The sequence below is a fragment of the Salvelinus alpinus genome, chromosome 8, assembly GCF_045679555.1.
Source record: "Salvelinus alpinus chromosome 8, SLU_Salpinus.1, whole genome shotgun sequence".
NCBI lineage: Eukaryota > Metazoa > Chordata > Actinopteri > Salmoniformes > Salmonidae > Salvelinus > Salvelinus alpinus.
Genome location: NC_092093.1, coordinates 70,105,833 through 70,120,668, shown reverse-complemented (window position 1 = coordinate 70,120,668; position 14,836 = coordinate 70,105,833). Strand labels below are relative to the sequence as shown.

The window sequence follows — 14,836 nt, the reverse complement described above, 5'->3', positions numbered from 1 at the left end:
CCTTAGCAAGGTTGAGAGGATAGAGAGTAGACAGACAGGCAGACTGGACAACATATGTGGTCTGGTTAAAGGAACTCTGGTGAAGATCGTTTTGCAGTAGCCAGGAGACTTTTAAAAGCTACTTTTAATAAAATAAGGAGACCATGACTAGAATGAGTAAAAATGCAGTAAATACTGCAGGAGAGTAGAGCAAAGGAGATTTATTGTTGTTATTTTCCATTTAGCTCGTTCCTTCTTTCTCGTTCACCTTCATTGGGTTAAATGTTATGTGTTGTTGCTGCAACAACCCCATTACCATGTTAATCTGGATGACTCATTACAAACAATTATTATTATTATATTTTTTTACCTCTGACAGCCCTGCAAATAAATCCCTAGATTACCAAGTATGTTAAACGCAAGAACAGGGTTCTTTAACTGGCGGCCCGCTAGCTGAATTTGGCCCGCGATGGTTTTATTTGGCGCCCCAAGTTTTCTGAGCAAAAAAAAGAGAGAGATTTTTGGGGGTGAATTTTCATTGTTGGACATTAAAAAAAAAAGTTAAAACACCAGGAAATCAGCTCCAAGTGATTTTAATTTTGGAAATTTGTTCTCAAGTATTTCCCATGCATAATAGAGAGACGTGATCATATCCAAATGTAAGCAAGGTTTGAAATTATAAAGTTTTAGTCAAATATTATATCTGTTTGGGCTTCTTGGTGTCAATTTGCACTCTACAAATTATTTGTAATTATGTACCGGCCCCTTGACCATCCGCTCAAGAAAAAAATCATCCCGAGGCTGAATCTAGTTGATAATTCCTGCACTAGAATAACAAGAGAAAAAACAGGAGGGAAGAAAAAAAGAGAAAGAAGAGGGCGTGTGTCCTAGACTGCCCCGTGTGTCACCTAAGGTATCAACTGAGCAGTGATGAGGGTTCACTTCCTGGTTTTCAAATAAAAACAATGAACACTGACCCTTTAACGTGAGGCATTGACTAACAGAAAAGTCTAGGGGGGAAAGCATGACAACATATTCTCTGCAGATATACAGTCAGGTCCAAAATGATTGGAACCCTTGATAAAGATGAGCAAAAAATGACTGCATAAAATACAAATTCTGTAATTCTCCAACTTTGGCCATTATAATTTACTTTGTCTCACAAAATATCTTCCTCCTTGGGCGTGGGGACAAGATCCACATGGGTCCAATACCAGGAAAGTCTACCACTGTTCCATATTTGATGACAAAGATTTGACATGCGAATTACCTCATTTTTATACCCCAGTGAAACAGGAAGCCATGGAAGGTCACAATACAGTTTATTATACTGAGGTCAACTTAAAAAAGTAGAATGTTAATGGAGATTTAATTGTTTGTTTATATTTATAAGAATCTTTAGGGGTGCCAATCATTTTGACAACTATCTTTTTGAGAAAAAAAGTACTTGTTATACAAAATCTCTTTCTCTTAGTATAACATATAATTTCCTCCTTTTTTAGCATACAATATAGCTCAGTATTTGTATTTATTTTATATAGTCTTTTTTTACTCATCTTTATCAGGGGTGTCAACAGTTTTTGGACCTGACTGTATAAGACTTTCATGAGAGACATACAGCATTGCCATTTCCAATTCCTCTCTCTCTCTCTCCTTACCCCTCTATTCTGTTGAATGTCAGGCAATATCATGCAACTTTAATTTCTGTTTGAACGGTTAACATCCTGGTACCAGGGGTCCCACCCACACCCCACTGCGCCATGCTCTTCTCATTGGCCTCAGTCAAACCCTGGTGTGTATTGACAGAGAAAACAGCCCTGGTCCGGTTGTGGGACTCTGGCCCTTAATGGCCCTGAACAAGAGCCCAGTAACCCCATTTCCCTCAGCAGTGAAATCACAATCCATGAAGAGGGAGGGAGTGTACGAGGAGGGAACGAGAGAGGGAGGGTGGGAGGGAAAGGGAGAAAATGAGTGCAAACTGCAGGGGGTCCGAGTGTCTGGTTGCGCGTAACAGACTGGAGGTCAGATTGGTGTCAACCTCTAACACAGATGTTAAATGTTGGGGTTGATTAGGCTGATCCCAGAGCCTGTTTGCTTTTAAAAGAACATTCTGGAATGAACTTTACTCTATAATGTCACACCGAAGATGTCAGGGTTTAGCCTAGGAACACAGGATATATTTAGCATCAAAGGGAACACTTCATTTTTTCTATCAGTTCACATTTCAGACCCCCACTGATGGCTAGTCGGGTTAGGTCAATAAGAGTAATAATAATATTAATAATAAAGAACAATGTGAAACATTGCAGGCTGTTTTGTTTCTGGAGTAAAGATTAATATAATGATTTTATCATGCTGCAAGAGAACATGTTTGAAATATGATGCTGACATGGGTCATTCACACAGTAAACATACAGTTTCATACATAACATGAATCCAAATGTGCCTTCCTACAGTGCAAGAAAAATATTGCTTACGTCTTACCAAAAATGTAGCATTTGGATTTGATTGATACAGCTGTTTCATGCTCATTAGCACATGTTAAATCGATTCAGTCTTCACGGGGGGGCCTCCATTTTGAATTGCCCCAGATAGAGAGACCCACGTTGTGAACAAACACCCATCAGCCCAGGATACCTGGCTGTGAGGATGTTTTTAAAAAAGAGATAGAAGGCGATTTTTCTTTGACCTGTTCTTTCATGATTTCTGCGAAAAATGCACCATTTTGTGATCTAGTCAGAAGACAGCTTTGATTGGTGCACTGACCTTCACATGGCCTTGTGTTGGTAGTGTTATGAGTCATTTGAGGAAAGCTTGGTAGATTTGCATTCTCTGTTAAGTAAGTTTGGTTTGAAATAAAAATGGTTTCAAGTCTTTGGAACTGCAATTGAATCGATTTAAAGTAAGATGGTGCCGACAGATACGGCAGGTCTGTTTCTAGCTCCTAAGCAACTTTGTAGTATTTTGTTTTTTTGTGTGTTATTTCTCACATTATTAGCCCAGAATTTTTTTTGTGTTATTACATAAATCCGGAAAGAACTTTTGGATATCAGAGCACCGGTGACTCACCAGCATTACGACCAGGAATACGACTTTCCCGAATTGGATCCTTGTTTGTACCCCCAGGGCAATTTAACTTATTCCAGAGGCTGCTCCAAACACCACCGGCGGGGAAGAGGTATTCTGAGTGGACTTCTAGTCCGACTCAGGAGGCGTGCACACCATGCACTGCTCCAGAGTATATTACTCGCTAACGTTCAGTCTCTGGATAATAAAGTAGACGAGCTCAGGGCGAGGATCTTCTTCCAGAAAGACATCAGGGATTGTAACATACTCTGTTTCACGGAAACATGGCTCTCTCGGGATATACTGTCCCCATCTATACAGCCATCTGGGTTCTCAGTACATCGCGCAGACAGGAATAAAGAACTCTCCGGGAAGAAGAAAGGCGGGGGTGTATGTTTCATGATTAACTACTCATGGTGTGATTATAATAACACACAGAAACTCAAAACTAGACAAGGAACTAGAATACCTCAATCAAATGCCAACCGTATTACCTCCCAAGATAATTATCTTTGGTTATAGTCACAGTACAGAGACAAAGTGGAGTTGCAATTCAACAGTTCAGTCATGAGACGTAAGTGGCAGGGTCTACAGACAATCACGGACTAAAAAGGGAAAACCAGCCACGTGCCGGACACCGACATCTTGCTTCCAGACAAGCTAAACACCTTCTTCGCCCGCTTTGAGGATAACACAGTGCCACTGACGCGGCCCGCTACCAAAGACTGTGGGCTCTCCTTCCCTGAGGCCGACGTGAGTAAGACATTTAAAACGTGTTAACCCTCGCAAGGTTGCCGGCCCAGATGGCATCCCTAGCCGGATCCTCAGAGCATGCGCAGACCAGCTGGCTAGAATGTTTACGGACATATTCATTCTTTCCCTATCCCAGTCTGCTGTCCCCACTTGCTTCAAGATGTCCACCATTGTTCCTGTACCCAAGAAAGCGAAGGTAACTGAACTAAATGACGATCGCCCCATAGCACTCACTTCTGTCATCATGAAGTGCTTTGAGAGACGAGTCAAGGAGCATATCACACCCTCATAGATCCACAGACGACGCAATCGCCATTGCACTGCACACTGCCCTATCCCATCTGGACAAGAGGAATACCTCACTGACTATAGCGCAGCATTCAACACCATAGTACCCTCCAAGCTCGGGGCCCTGGGTCTGAACCTCGCACTGTGCAACTGGGTCCTGGACTTCCTAATGGACCGCCCCTAGGTGGTGAAGGTAGGAACCAACACCACCACTTCGCTGATTCTCAACACAGGGGGCCCACAAGGGTAGATGCTCTGCCCCCTCCTGTACTCCCTGTTCACCCTTGACTTCGTGGCCACACATGCCTCCAACTCAATCAACTCAATCATCAAGTTTGCATACGACACAACAGTAGTAGGCCTGATTACCAGCAATGACGAGACAGACTACAGGGAGGAGGTGAGGGCCCTAGGAGAGTGGCGCCAGGAAAATAAACTCTCACTCAACGTCAACAAAACAAAAAGAGCCGATTGTGGACTTCAGGAAACGGATGGAGGGAGGGAGCATGCCCCTATCCACATCAACGGGACCAGAGTGGAAAAGGTGGAAAGCTTAAAGTTCCTCAGCGTACACATCACTGACGATCTGAAATGGTCCACCCACACAGACAGTGTGGTGAAGAAGGCTGAAGAAATTTGGTTTGGCCCCAAAGACCCACAAACTTTTACAGATGCACAATTGAGAGCATCCTGTCGGGCTGTATCACCGCCTGGTACGACAACTGCACCACCCACAACCGCAGGGCTCTCCAGAGGGTGGTGCGGTCTGTCCAACGCATCACCGGGGTCAAATGACCTGCCCTCCAGGACACTTAAAGCACCCGATGTCACAGGAAGGCCAAAAAGATCATCAAGGACATCAACCACCCGAGCCACGGCCTGTTCACTCCCCTATCATCCAGACGGCAAGGTCAGTACAGGTGCATCAAAGCTAGAACCGAGAGACTGAAAAACAGCTTCTATCTCAAGGCCATCAGACTGTTAAACGGCCATCACTAGCAGGATTACACCCGGTTACGCAACCCTGCACCTTAGAGGCTGCTGCCCTATGTACATAGACATGGATTCACTGGTCACTTTAATAATGTTTAAATAAGGTTTACATACCTCATATGTATATACAGTATTCTATTCTTCTGTATTTTATTCAATGCCACTGACATTGCGCAATCTAATATTTATATATTTCTGAATTCAATTATTTTACTTTTAGATGTTTGTGTATTGTTGTAAATTGTTTTAGATACTACTGCACTGTTGGAGCTAGGAACACAAGCATTTCGCTACACCCACAATAAGATCTGCTAAATACAGTTGAAGTCGGAAGTTTACATACACTTAGGTTGGAGTCATTAAAACTCGTTATTCAACCACTTCACAAATTTCTTGTTAACAAACTATAGTTTTGGCAAGTCGGTTAGGACATCTACTTTGTGCATGACACAAGTAATTTTTCCAACAATTGTTTACAGACAGATTATATCACTTATAATTCACTGTATCACAATTCCAGTGGGTCAGAAGTTTACATACACTAAGTTCACTGTGACTTTAAACAACTTGGAAAATTCCAGAAAATTATGTCATGGCTTTAGATGCTTCTGCTAATTAACACTATTTGAGTCAATTGGAGGTGTATCTGTGGATGTATTTCAAGGCCTACCTTCAAACTCAGTGCCTCTTTGCTTGACATCATGGGAAAAATCTAAGGAAATCAGCCAAGACCTCAGAAAAAAAAATGTAGACCTCCACAAGTCTGGTTCATCCTTGGGAGCAATTTACAAACGCCTGAAGGTACCACGTTCATCTGTACAAACAATAGTACGCAAGTATAAACACCATGGGACCACGCAGCCGTCATACCGCTCAGGAAGGAGACGTGTTCTGTCTCCTAGAGATGAACGTACTTTGGTGCGAAAAGTGCAAATCAATCCCAGAACAACAGCAAAGGACCGTGTGAAGATGCTGGAGGAAACAGGCACAAAAGTATCTATATCCACAGTAAAACGATTCCTATATCGACATAACCTGAAAGGCCGCTCAGCAAGGAAGAAGCCACTGCTCCAAAACCGTTATAAAATAGCCAGACTATGGTTTGCAACTGCACATAGGGACAGAGATCGTACTTTTTGGAGAAATGTCCTCTGGTCTGATGAAACAAAAATAGAACTGTTTGGCCATAATGACCATCGTTATGTTTGGAGGAAAAAGGGGGAGGCTTGCAAGCCGAAGAACACCATCCCAACCGTGAAGCACGGGGGTGGCAGCATCATGTTGTGGGGGTGATTTACTGCAGGAAGGACTGGTGTACTTCACAAAATAGATGAGGATGGAAAATTATTTGGATATATTGAAGCAACATCTCAAGACATCAGTCAGGAAGTTAAAGCTTGGTCGCAAATGGGTCTTCCAAATGAACAATGACCCCAAGCATACTTCCAACTGAAACTGAACTTAAAAAGCGTGTGCGAGCATGGAGGCCTACAAACCTGACTCAGTTACACCAGCTCTGTCAGGAGGAATGGGCCAAAATTCACCCAACTTATTGTGGGAAGCTTGTGGATGGCTACCCGAAACGTTTGACCCAAGTTAAACAATTTTAAGGCAATGCTACCAAATACTAATTGAGTGTATGTAAACTTCTGACCCACTGGAAATGTAATGAAAGAAATAAAAGCTGAAATAAATCCTTCTCTCTACTATTATTCTGACTATTCACATTCTTAAAATAAAGTGGTGATCCTAACTGACCTAAGACAGGGAATTTATACTTGGATTAAATGTCAGGAATTGGGAAAAACTGAGTTTAAATGTATTTGGCTAAGGTGTATGTAAACTTCCGACTTCAACTGTACAGTGGGGCAAAAAAGTATTTAGTCAGCCACCAATTGTGCAAGTTCTCCCACTTAAAAAGATGAGAGAGGCCTGTAATTTTCATCATAGGTACACTTCAACTATGACAGACAAAATGAGAAAAAGAAATCCAGAAAATCACATTGTAGGATTTTTAATGAATTTATTTGCAAATTATGGTGGAAAATAAGTATTTGGTCACCTACAAAAGTTTCTCAATACTTTGTTATATACCCTTTGTTGGCAATGACAGAGGTCAAACGTTTTCTGTAAGTCTTCACAAGGTGTTCACACACTGTTGCTGGTATTTTGGCCCATTCCTCCATGCAGATCTCCTCTAGAGCAGTGATGTTTTGGGGCTGTTGCTGGGCAACACGGACTTTCAACTCCCTCCAAAGATTTTCTATGGAGTTGAGATCTGGAGACTGGCTAGGCCACTCCAGGACCTTGAAATGCTTCTTACGAAGCCACTCCTTCGTTGCTAGGGTGGTGTGTTTGGGATTATTGTCATGCTGAAAGACCCAGCCACGTTCCATCTTCAATGCCCTTGCTGATGGAAGGAGGTTTTCACTCAAAATCTCACGATACATGGCCCCATTCATTCTTTCCTTTACACGGATCAGTCTTCCTGGTCCCTTTGCAGAAAAACAGCCCCAAAGCATGATGTTTCCACCCCCATGCTTCACAGTAGGTATGGTGTTCTTTGGATGCAACTCAGCATTCTTTGTCCTCCAAACACGACGAGTTGAGTTTTTACCAAAAAGTTCTATTTTGGTTTCATCTGACCATATGACATTCTCCCGATCTTCTTCTGGATCATCCAAATGCTCTCTAGCAAACTTCAGACGGGCCTGGACATGTACTGGCTTAAGCAGGGGGACACTTCTGGCACTGCAGGATTTGAGTCCCTGGCGACGTAGTGTGTTACTGATGGTAGGCTTTGTTACTTTGGCCCCAGCTCTCTGCAGGTCATTCACTAGGTCCCCCCGTGTGGTTCTGGGATTTTTGCTCACCGTTCTTGTGATCATTTTGACCCCACGGGGTGAGATCTTGCGTGGAGCCCCAGATCGAGGGAGATTATCAGTGGTCTTGTATGTCTTCCATTTCCTAATAATTGCTCCCACAGTTTATTTCTTCAAACCAAGCTACTTACCTATTGCAGATTCAGTCTTCCCAGCCTGGTGCAGGTCTACAATTTTGTTTCTGGTGTCCTTTGACAGCTCTTTGGTCTTGGCCATAGTGGAGTTTGGAGTGTGACTGTTTGAGGTTGTGGACAGGTGTCTTTTATACTGATAACAAGTTCAAACAGGTGCCATTAATACAGGTAACGAGTGGAGGACAGATGAGCCTCTTAAAGAAGTTACAGGTCTGTGAGAGCCAGAAATCTTGCTTGTTTGTAGGTGACCAAATACTTATTTTCCACCATAATTTGCAAATAAATTCATAAAAAATCCTACAATGTGATTTTCTGGATTTTTTTTCTCATTTTGTCTGTCATAGTTGAAGTGTACCTATGATGAAAATTACAGGCCTCTCTCATCTTTTTAAGTGGGAGAACTTGCACAATTGGTGGCTGACTAAATACTTTTTTGCCCCACTGTATGTGACCAATAAAATTGTATTTGATCTAGTGTCATATCTACTGTATTTCTCTTTATGGGTGTGTGAGCTTTGTAACACTACAGTGTAAAATATACCCTCCATCCAACGATATGCCCCATCCCAGCTAAAAGCTCCGCCGTCCCTGTGTACGTACCAGTGTTGCTCAGTAGCCCATACAGTAGGGGTCTGGAACAGGCGGCCCGTGGGGCAAAACTGGCCCGTGAGTGATTTATTTTGGCCCACCAACGTATTTAGTAAAAAATATATATATATTTAAATATATATATATATATATATATATACAGTGGGGAGAACAAGTATTTGATACACTGCCGATTTTGCAGGTTTTCCTACTTACAAAGCATGTAGAGGTCTGTAATTTTTATCATAGGTACACTTCAACTGTGAGAGACGGAATCTAAAACAAAAATCCAGAAAATCACATTGTATGATTTTTAAGTAATTCATTTGCATTTTATTGCATGACATAAGTATTTGATCACCTACCAACCAGTAAGAATTCCGGCTCTCACAGACCTGTTAGTTTTTCTTTAAGAAGCCCTCCTGTTCTCCACTCATTACCTGTATTAACTGCACCTGTTTGAACTCGTTACCTGTATAAAAGACATCTGTCCACACAATCAATCAAACAGACTCCAACCTCTCCACAATGGCCAAAACCAGAGAGCTGTGTAAGGACATCAGGGATAAAATTGTAGACCTGCACAAGGCTGGGATGGGCTACAGGACAATAGGCAAGCAGCTTGGTGAGAAGGCAACAACTGTTGGCGCAATTATTAGAAAATAGAAGAAAATAGAAGAAGTTCAAGATGATGGTCAATCACCCTCGGTCTGGGGCTCCATGCAAGATCTCACCTCGTGGGGCATCAATGATCATGAGGAAGGTGAGGGATCAGCCCAGAACTACACGGCAGGACCTGGTCAATGACCTGAAGAGAGCTGGGACCACAGTCTCAAAGAAAACCATTAGTAACACACTACGCCGTCATGGATTAAAATCCTGCAGCGCACACAAGGTCCCCCTGCTCAAGCAGGCGCATGTCCAGGCCCGTCTGAAGTTTGCCAATGACCATCTGGATGATCCAGAGGAGGAATGGGAGAAGGTCATGTGGTCTGATGATTCAAAAATAGAGCTTTTTGGTCTAAACTCCACTCGCCGTGTTTGGAGAAAGAAGAAGGATGAGTACAACCCTAAGAACACCATCCCAACCGTGAAGCATGGAGGTGGAAACATCATTCTTTGGGGATGCTTTTCTGCAAAGGGGACAGGACGACTGCACCGTATTGAGGGGAGGATGGATGGGGCCATGTATTGCGAGATCTTAGCCAACAACCTCCTTCCCTCAGTAAGAGCATTGATGATGGGTCGTGGCTGGGTCTTCCAGCATGACAACGACCCAAAACACACAACCAGGGCAACTAAGGAGTGGCTCCGTAAGAAGTATCTCAAGGTCCTGGAGTGGCCTAGCCAGTCTCCAGACCTGAACCCAATAGAAAATCTTTGGAGGGAGCTGAAAGTCTGTATTGCCCAGCGACAGCCCCGAAACCTGAAGGATCTGGAGAAGGTCTGTATGGAGGAGTGGGCCAAAATCCCTGCTGCAGTGTGTGCAAACCTGGTCAAGAACTACAGGAAACGTATGATCTCTGTAATTGCAAACAAAGGATTCTGTACCAAATATTAAGTTCTGCTTTTCTGATGTATCAAATACTTATGTCATGCAATAAAATGCGAATTAATTACTTAAAAATCATACAATGTGATTTTCGGGATTTTTGTTTTAGATTCCGTCTCTCACAGTTGAAGTGTACCTATGATAAAAATTACAGACCTCTACATGCTTTGTAAGTAGGAAAATCCGCAAAATCGGCAGTGTATCAAATACTTGTTCTCCCCACTGTATATATATATACACTGCTCAAAAAAATAAAGGGAACACTTAAACAACACAATGTAACTCCAAGTCAATCACACTTCTGTGAAATCAAACTGTCCACTTAGGAAGCAACACTGATTGACAATAAATTTCACATGCTGTTATGCAAATGGAATAGACAAAAGGTGGAAATTATAGGCAATTAGCAAGACACCCCCAATAAAGGAGTGGTTCTGCAGGTGGTGACCACAGACCACTTCTCAGTTCCTATGCTTCCTGGCTGATGTTTTGGTCGCTTTTGAATGCTGGTGGTGCTTTCACTCTAGTGGTAGCATGAGACGGAGTCTACAACCCACACAAGTGGCTCAGGTAGTGCAGCTCATCCAGGATGGCACATCAATGCGAGCTGTGGCAAGAAGGTTTGCTGTGTCTGTCAGCGTAGTGTCCAGAGCATGGAGGCGCTACCAGGAGACAGGCCAGTACATCAGGAGACGTGGAGGAGGCCGTAGGAGGGCAACAACCCAGCAGCAGGACCGCTACCTCCGCCTTTGTGCAAGGAGGATTAGGAGGAGCACTGCCAGAGCCCTGCAAAATGACCTCCAGCAGGCCACAAATGTGCATGTGTCTGCTCAAACGGTCAGAAACAGACTCCATGAGGGTGGTATGAGGGCCCGACGTCCACAGGTGGGGGTTGTGCTTACAGCCCAACACCGTGCAGGACGTTTGGCATTTGCCAGAGAACAGCAAGATCGGCAAATTCGCCACTGGCGCCCTGTGCTCTTCACAGATGAAAGCAGGTTCACACGCACATGTGACAGACGTGACAGAGTCTGGAGACGCCGTGGAGAACGTTCTGCTGCCTGCAACATCCTCCAGCATGACCGGTTTTGCGGTGGGTCAGTCATGGTGTGGGGTGGCATTTCTTTGGGGGGCCGCACAGCCCTCCATGTGCTCGCCAGAGGTAGCCTGACTGCCATTAGGTACCGAGATGAGATCCTCAGACCCCTTGTGAGACCATATGCTGGTGCGGTTGGCCCTGGGTTCTTTCTAATGCAAGACAATGCTAGACCTCATGTGGCTGGAGTGTGTCAGCAGTTCCTGCAAGAGGAAGGCATTGATGCTATGGACTGGCCCGCCCGTTCCCCAGACCTGAATCCAATTGAGCACATCTGGGACAACATGTCTCGCTCCATCCACCAACGCCACGTTGCACCACAGACTGTCCAGGAGTTGGCGGATGCTTTAGTCCAGGTCTAGGAGGAGATCCCTCAGGAGACCATCCCCCACCTCATCAGGAGCATGCCCAGGCGTTGTAGGGAGGTCATACAGGCACGTGGAGGCAACACACACTACTGAGCCTCATTTTGACTTGTTTTAAGGACATTACATCAAAGTTGGATCAGCCTGTAGTGTGGTTTTCCACTTTAATTTTGAGTGTGACTCCAAATCCAGACCTCCATGGGTTGATAAATTTGATTTCCATTGATAATTTGTGTGATTTTGTAGTCAGCACACAACTATGTATAGAAAAAAGTATTTAATAAGAATGTTTCATTCATTCAGATCTAGGATGTGTTATTTTAGTGTTCCCTTAATTTTTTTGAGCAGTGTACATATTTATTTGTGGGGGATTTTAGTTTTGGGTAAAAAAAAAGACTGTAAAAAATTCAGCAAAAAAACTGTTTAATTAATTTAGGAAATCTGTTGAAAAGTATTCCCACAAATAAAAAAAGAGACATAAACGATAGTGTCTCGATGTAATCAAGGTATGATTTGAAAATACAATCTCTTATTGGGCTTAGTTGGTTAATTCGCAATGTACAAATTATTCTAATTATGTCCGGGCCCCCCGACCATCCGCTCCGACAAAAATCGTTCCGAGGGTGAATCTAGTTGCCTATCCCTGCCATACAGTGTAGTTCTAGTGAGACATACTGTGTCTCTGTGGTCCTATGTGGCAGCCAGACCATAATCCTGTCATATGAAGTTTAAAGTCTTGTCCTTCAAGGTCCAATCTCACTGCCTTCTCTATCATGCCACAGCCGTCAAGGACACAGAGGAAGTGACACGTTCCATGGAACCACGCTGTCACAGAACAGCCTCACTCAGACAGTTTGTTTACATGATGATCTGCACTCTGATTGTAGGAAAAGTCCAAGGTCACCAAGCTAGACTTTGGGGATGCATGGGTGCGTCCGAAATGGGATCACACTCCTTATATAGTGCACTACTTTTGACCAGCGCCCATAGGGAATAGGGTGCCATTTGGGAAAGACCCAACGTTTGTCAGAATGACACTCACCTAAACAGGAAGTCTCGATCTCTCTGGCGACAACCGAAGAACAGCCAGGTCTCACCAAACTCCGCCTCCGGGTTTTCCTCCCTCTCCTTCTCCCTGAAAGACAAAAAAGGAGAAAATAAATAAATACACAAGAGAGCTCAAAGCCCAATCAATAAAAACACAGAGAGAGAAGACGGGACAGTCCTTGCTCACAACAGAGGTGAAATGGAGCAGTGACTCTGCTGTATCTATCTCTCTACAACACCAATAGAGTAGAGTGCCACAATTACCTAATGCATGGATGGGAATGACACAGTACAGAGGGGACACGAAAAGTACACGCTGAAAAAAAGATGGATCACACTCCACAACGCATGAAAATGACAACACGAACTTGAGTAGGCCGGCGTCCGTATGTGTCAATGTTATCCAATAGTACATAGAGTATCCAGCCAAATACAAAAAAAAAATTGCCAGCCAGGTGACTATATTTTCTGCCTAAGGAGCTCGATTTTGGTGTCAAAATGGCTTGATTCCATCCAAAACACAGTGAAATTATTGAATCCTTTATTGAGTTTACCTCACAGATTGGAACAATTTGTTGTAGTATTGTGTAGGACGACATGACTTTACAATTTAAAATTAATGAAAATGTATGAATTCAGTTTATTGTTAGATGTTTTGGATATCGTCTAGGTCAAGGCCTATATGCTCAGGGCCTTGTTTCCCGATAGCGATGAAAGGTTCACGAGTGTTTAACAATGCAGCTTTCCTACAACAGTAGAAGATGTAACATGTGTTTCCCTAAACACCACGCAGAAAGCATGTGTCAACATGGATACTGCGCTGCTCTCTGACCAGATTTCTCCATTCAAATCTTACCCTAACATTATAATTATAACCTATAATAATGCACTCAATCACAGATTTATTTGGCACATGAATGCGCACGTTGTTACACATCATGAAATATATTGAGCCTACAAATAGAACATGTATTACAATATATTTGAAATATATAGGCCTATGTAGCCTATGGGCGTACTGTATTCATATTTTTATGCAGTCATCTCGGTTTTTATTTTATGTTGATCCTTCGCTTCAAATGCAAAGACATTGGTAACTTTGTATTTGCAATGAACGTCGTTCCCAAGTTATCGGCGGTCACAGAGAGACTGATAAACAGCTTGATTATACAGGGCCTTCAGAAAGTATTCATACCCCTTGACTTACTCCACATGGTTGTGTTAGAGCCTGAATTCAACATGGATTACATCAATATGTTTCTCATCAATCTACACACAGTACCCCATAATGACAAAGTGAAAACATGTTTTTAGAAATGTTTGCAAATGTATTGAAAATGAAATACAGACACTCATTTAGATAACTATTCTCACCCAAGTCAATACATGTTAAAATTACCTTTGGCAGTGATTTCAGCTGTGAGTTGTTCTGGGTAAGTCTCTTAAGAGCTTTGTACACCTGGATTGTACAATATTTGCACATTATTCTTTTAAGAGGAAATCCTTTGGTTTACTTGTCCCGATAAGATATAATAGACATATAAGCAAGTTGCATGATTTATGAATGGCAAAGCGATCAGGGCCGGATTACCGAACAGGCAGACAAGGCACGTACCCCGGGGCTCTCGACCTCCAGGGGGTCCCTAACCAATTGTTGCTTATTTTTTTAGTTGTAGGCCCCCTGGAAGTTGGTGTCTCAGGGACCCAAATGCAGTAGTCCGGCCGTGAAAGGGATATAGGAGATCGACTTTGTGTAGTCAGTTCGACACCTTTTATGAACTAGTCAACTTACTGTTTAGCTGTCAAAGCACAGTAAAATAGCCTACTATGCGCCATGACTTCATGTGGCTGGCTACGTGAAACACGCAAAAGAAAATAAATGAATGTGCCAGAAAACAATAATTAGGCTAAGTCGTGGATTACGACTCATCATTACCACTTACATTATATGGGACATTCACGAGCATCATGCTTTCTCTCTCTTCCGTGTACATTTTTTGGACTGCAGCAGACTGTGTTCCCCTATCACCGCTTGCTTTGTGACTGACAGGCAGCCTATCCTATCAATAGATCGCTAGAAGATGCATATAGTT

At 43.1% G+C, this 14,836-nt stretch overlaps 1 protein-coding gene across 4 annotated transcripts in view; it reads right to left on the bottom strand.

The window, feature by feature from the left end:
- LOC139583618 (methionine synthase reductase-like) overlaps positions 1-14,836 on the bottom strand; it is a 46,764-nt gene that overhangs the window by 1,364 nt on the left and 30,564 nt on the right. For all 4 annotated transcript variants that reach the window (XM_071414893.1, XM_071414891.1, XM_071414892.1 and 1 more), the window contains exon 13: positions 12,739-12,831. In XM_071414893.1, coding sequence (XP_071270994.1) covers positions 12,739-12,831 — 93 coding nt within the window. The remainder of the gene's footprint in view (positions 1-12,738; positions 12,832-14,836) is intronic.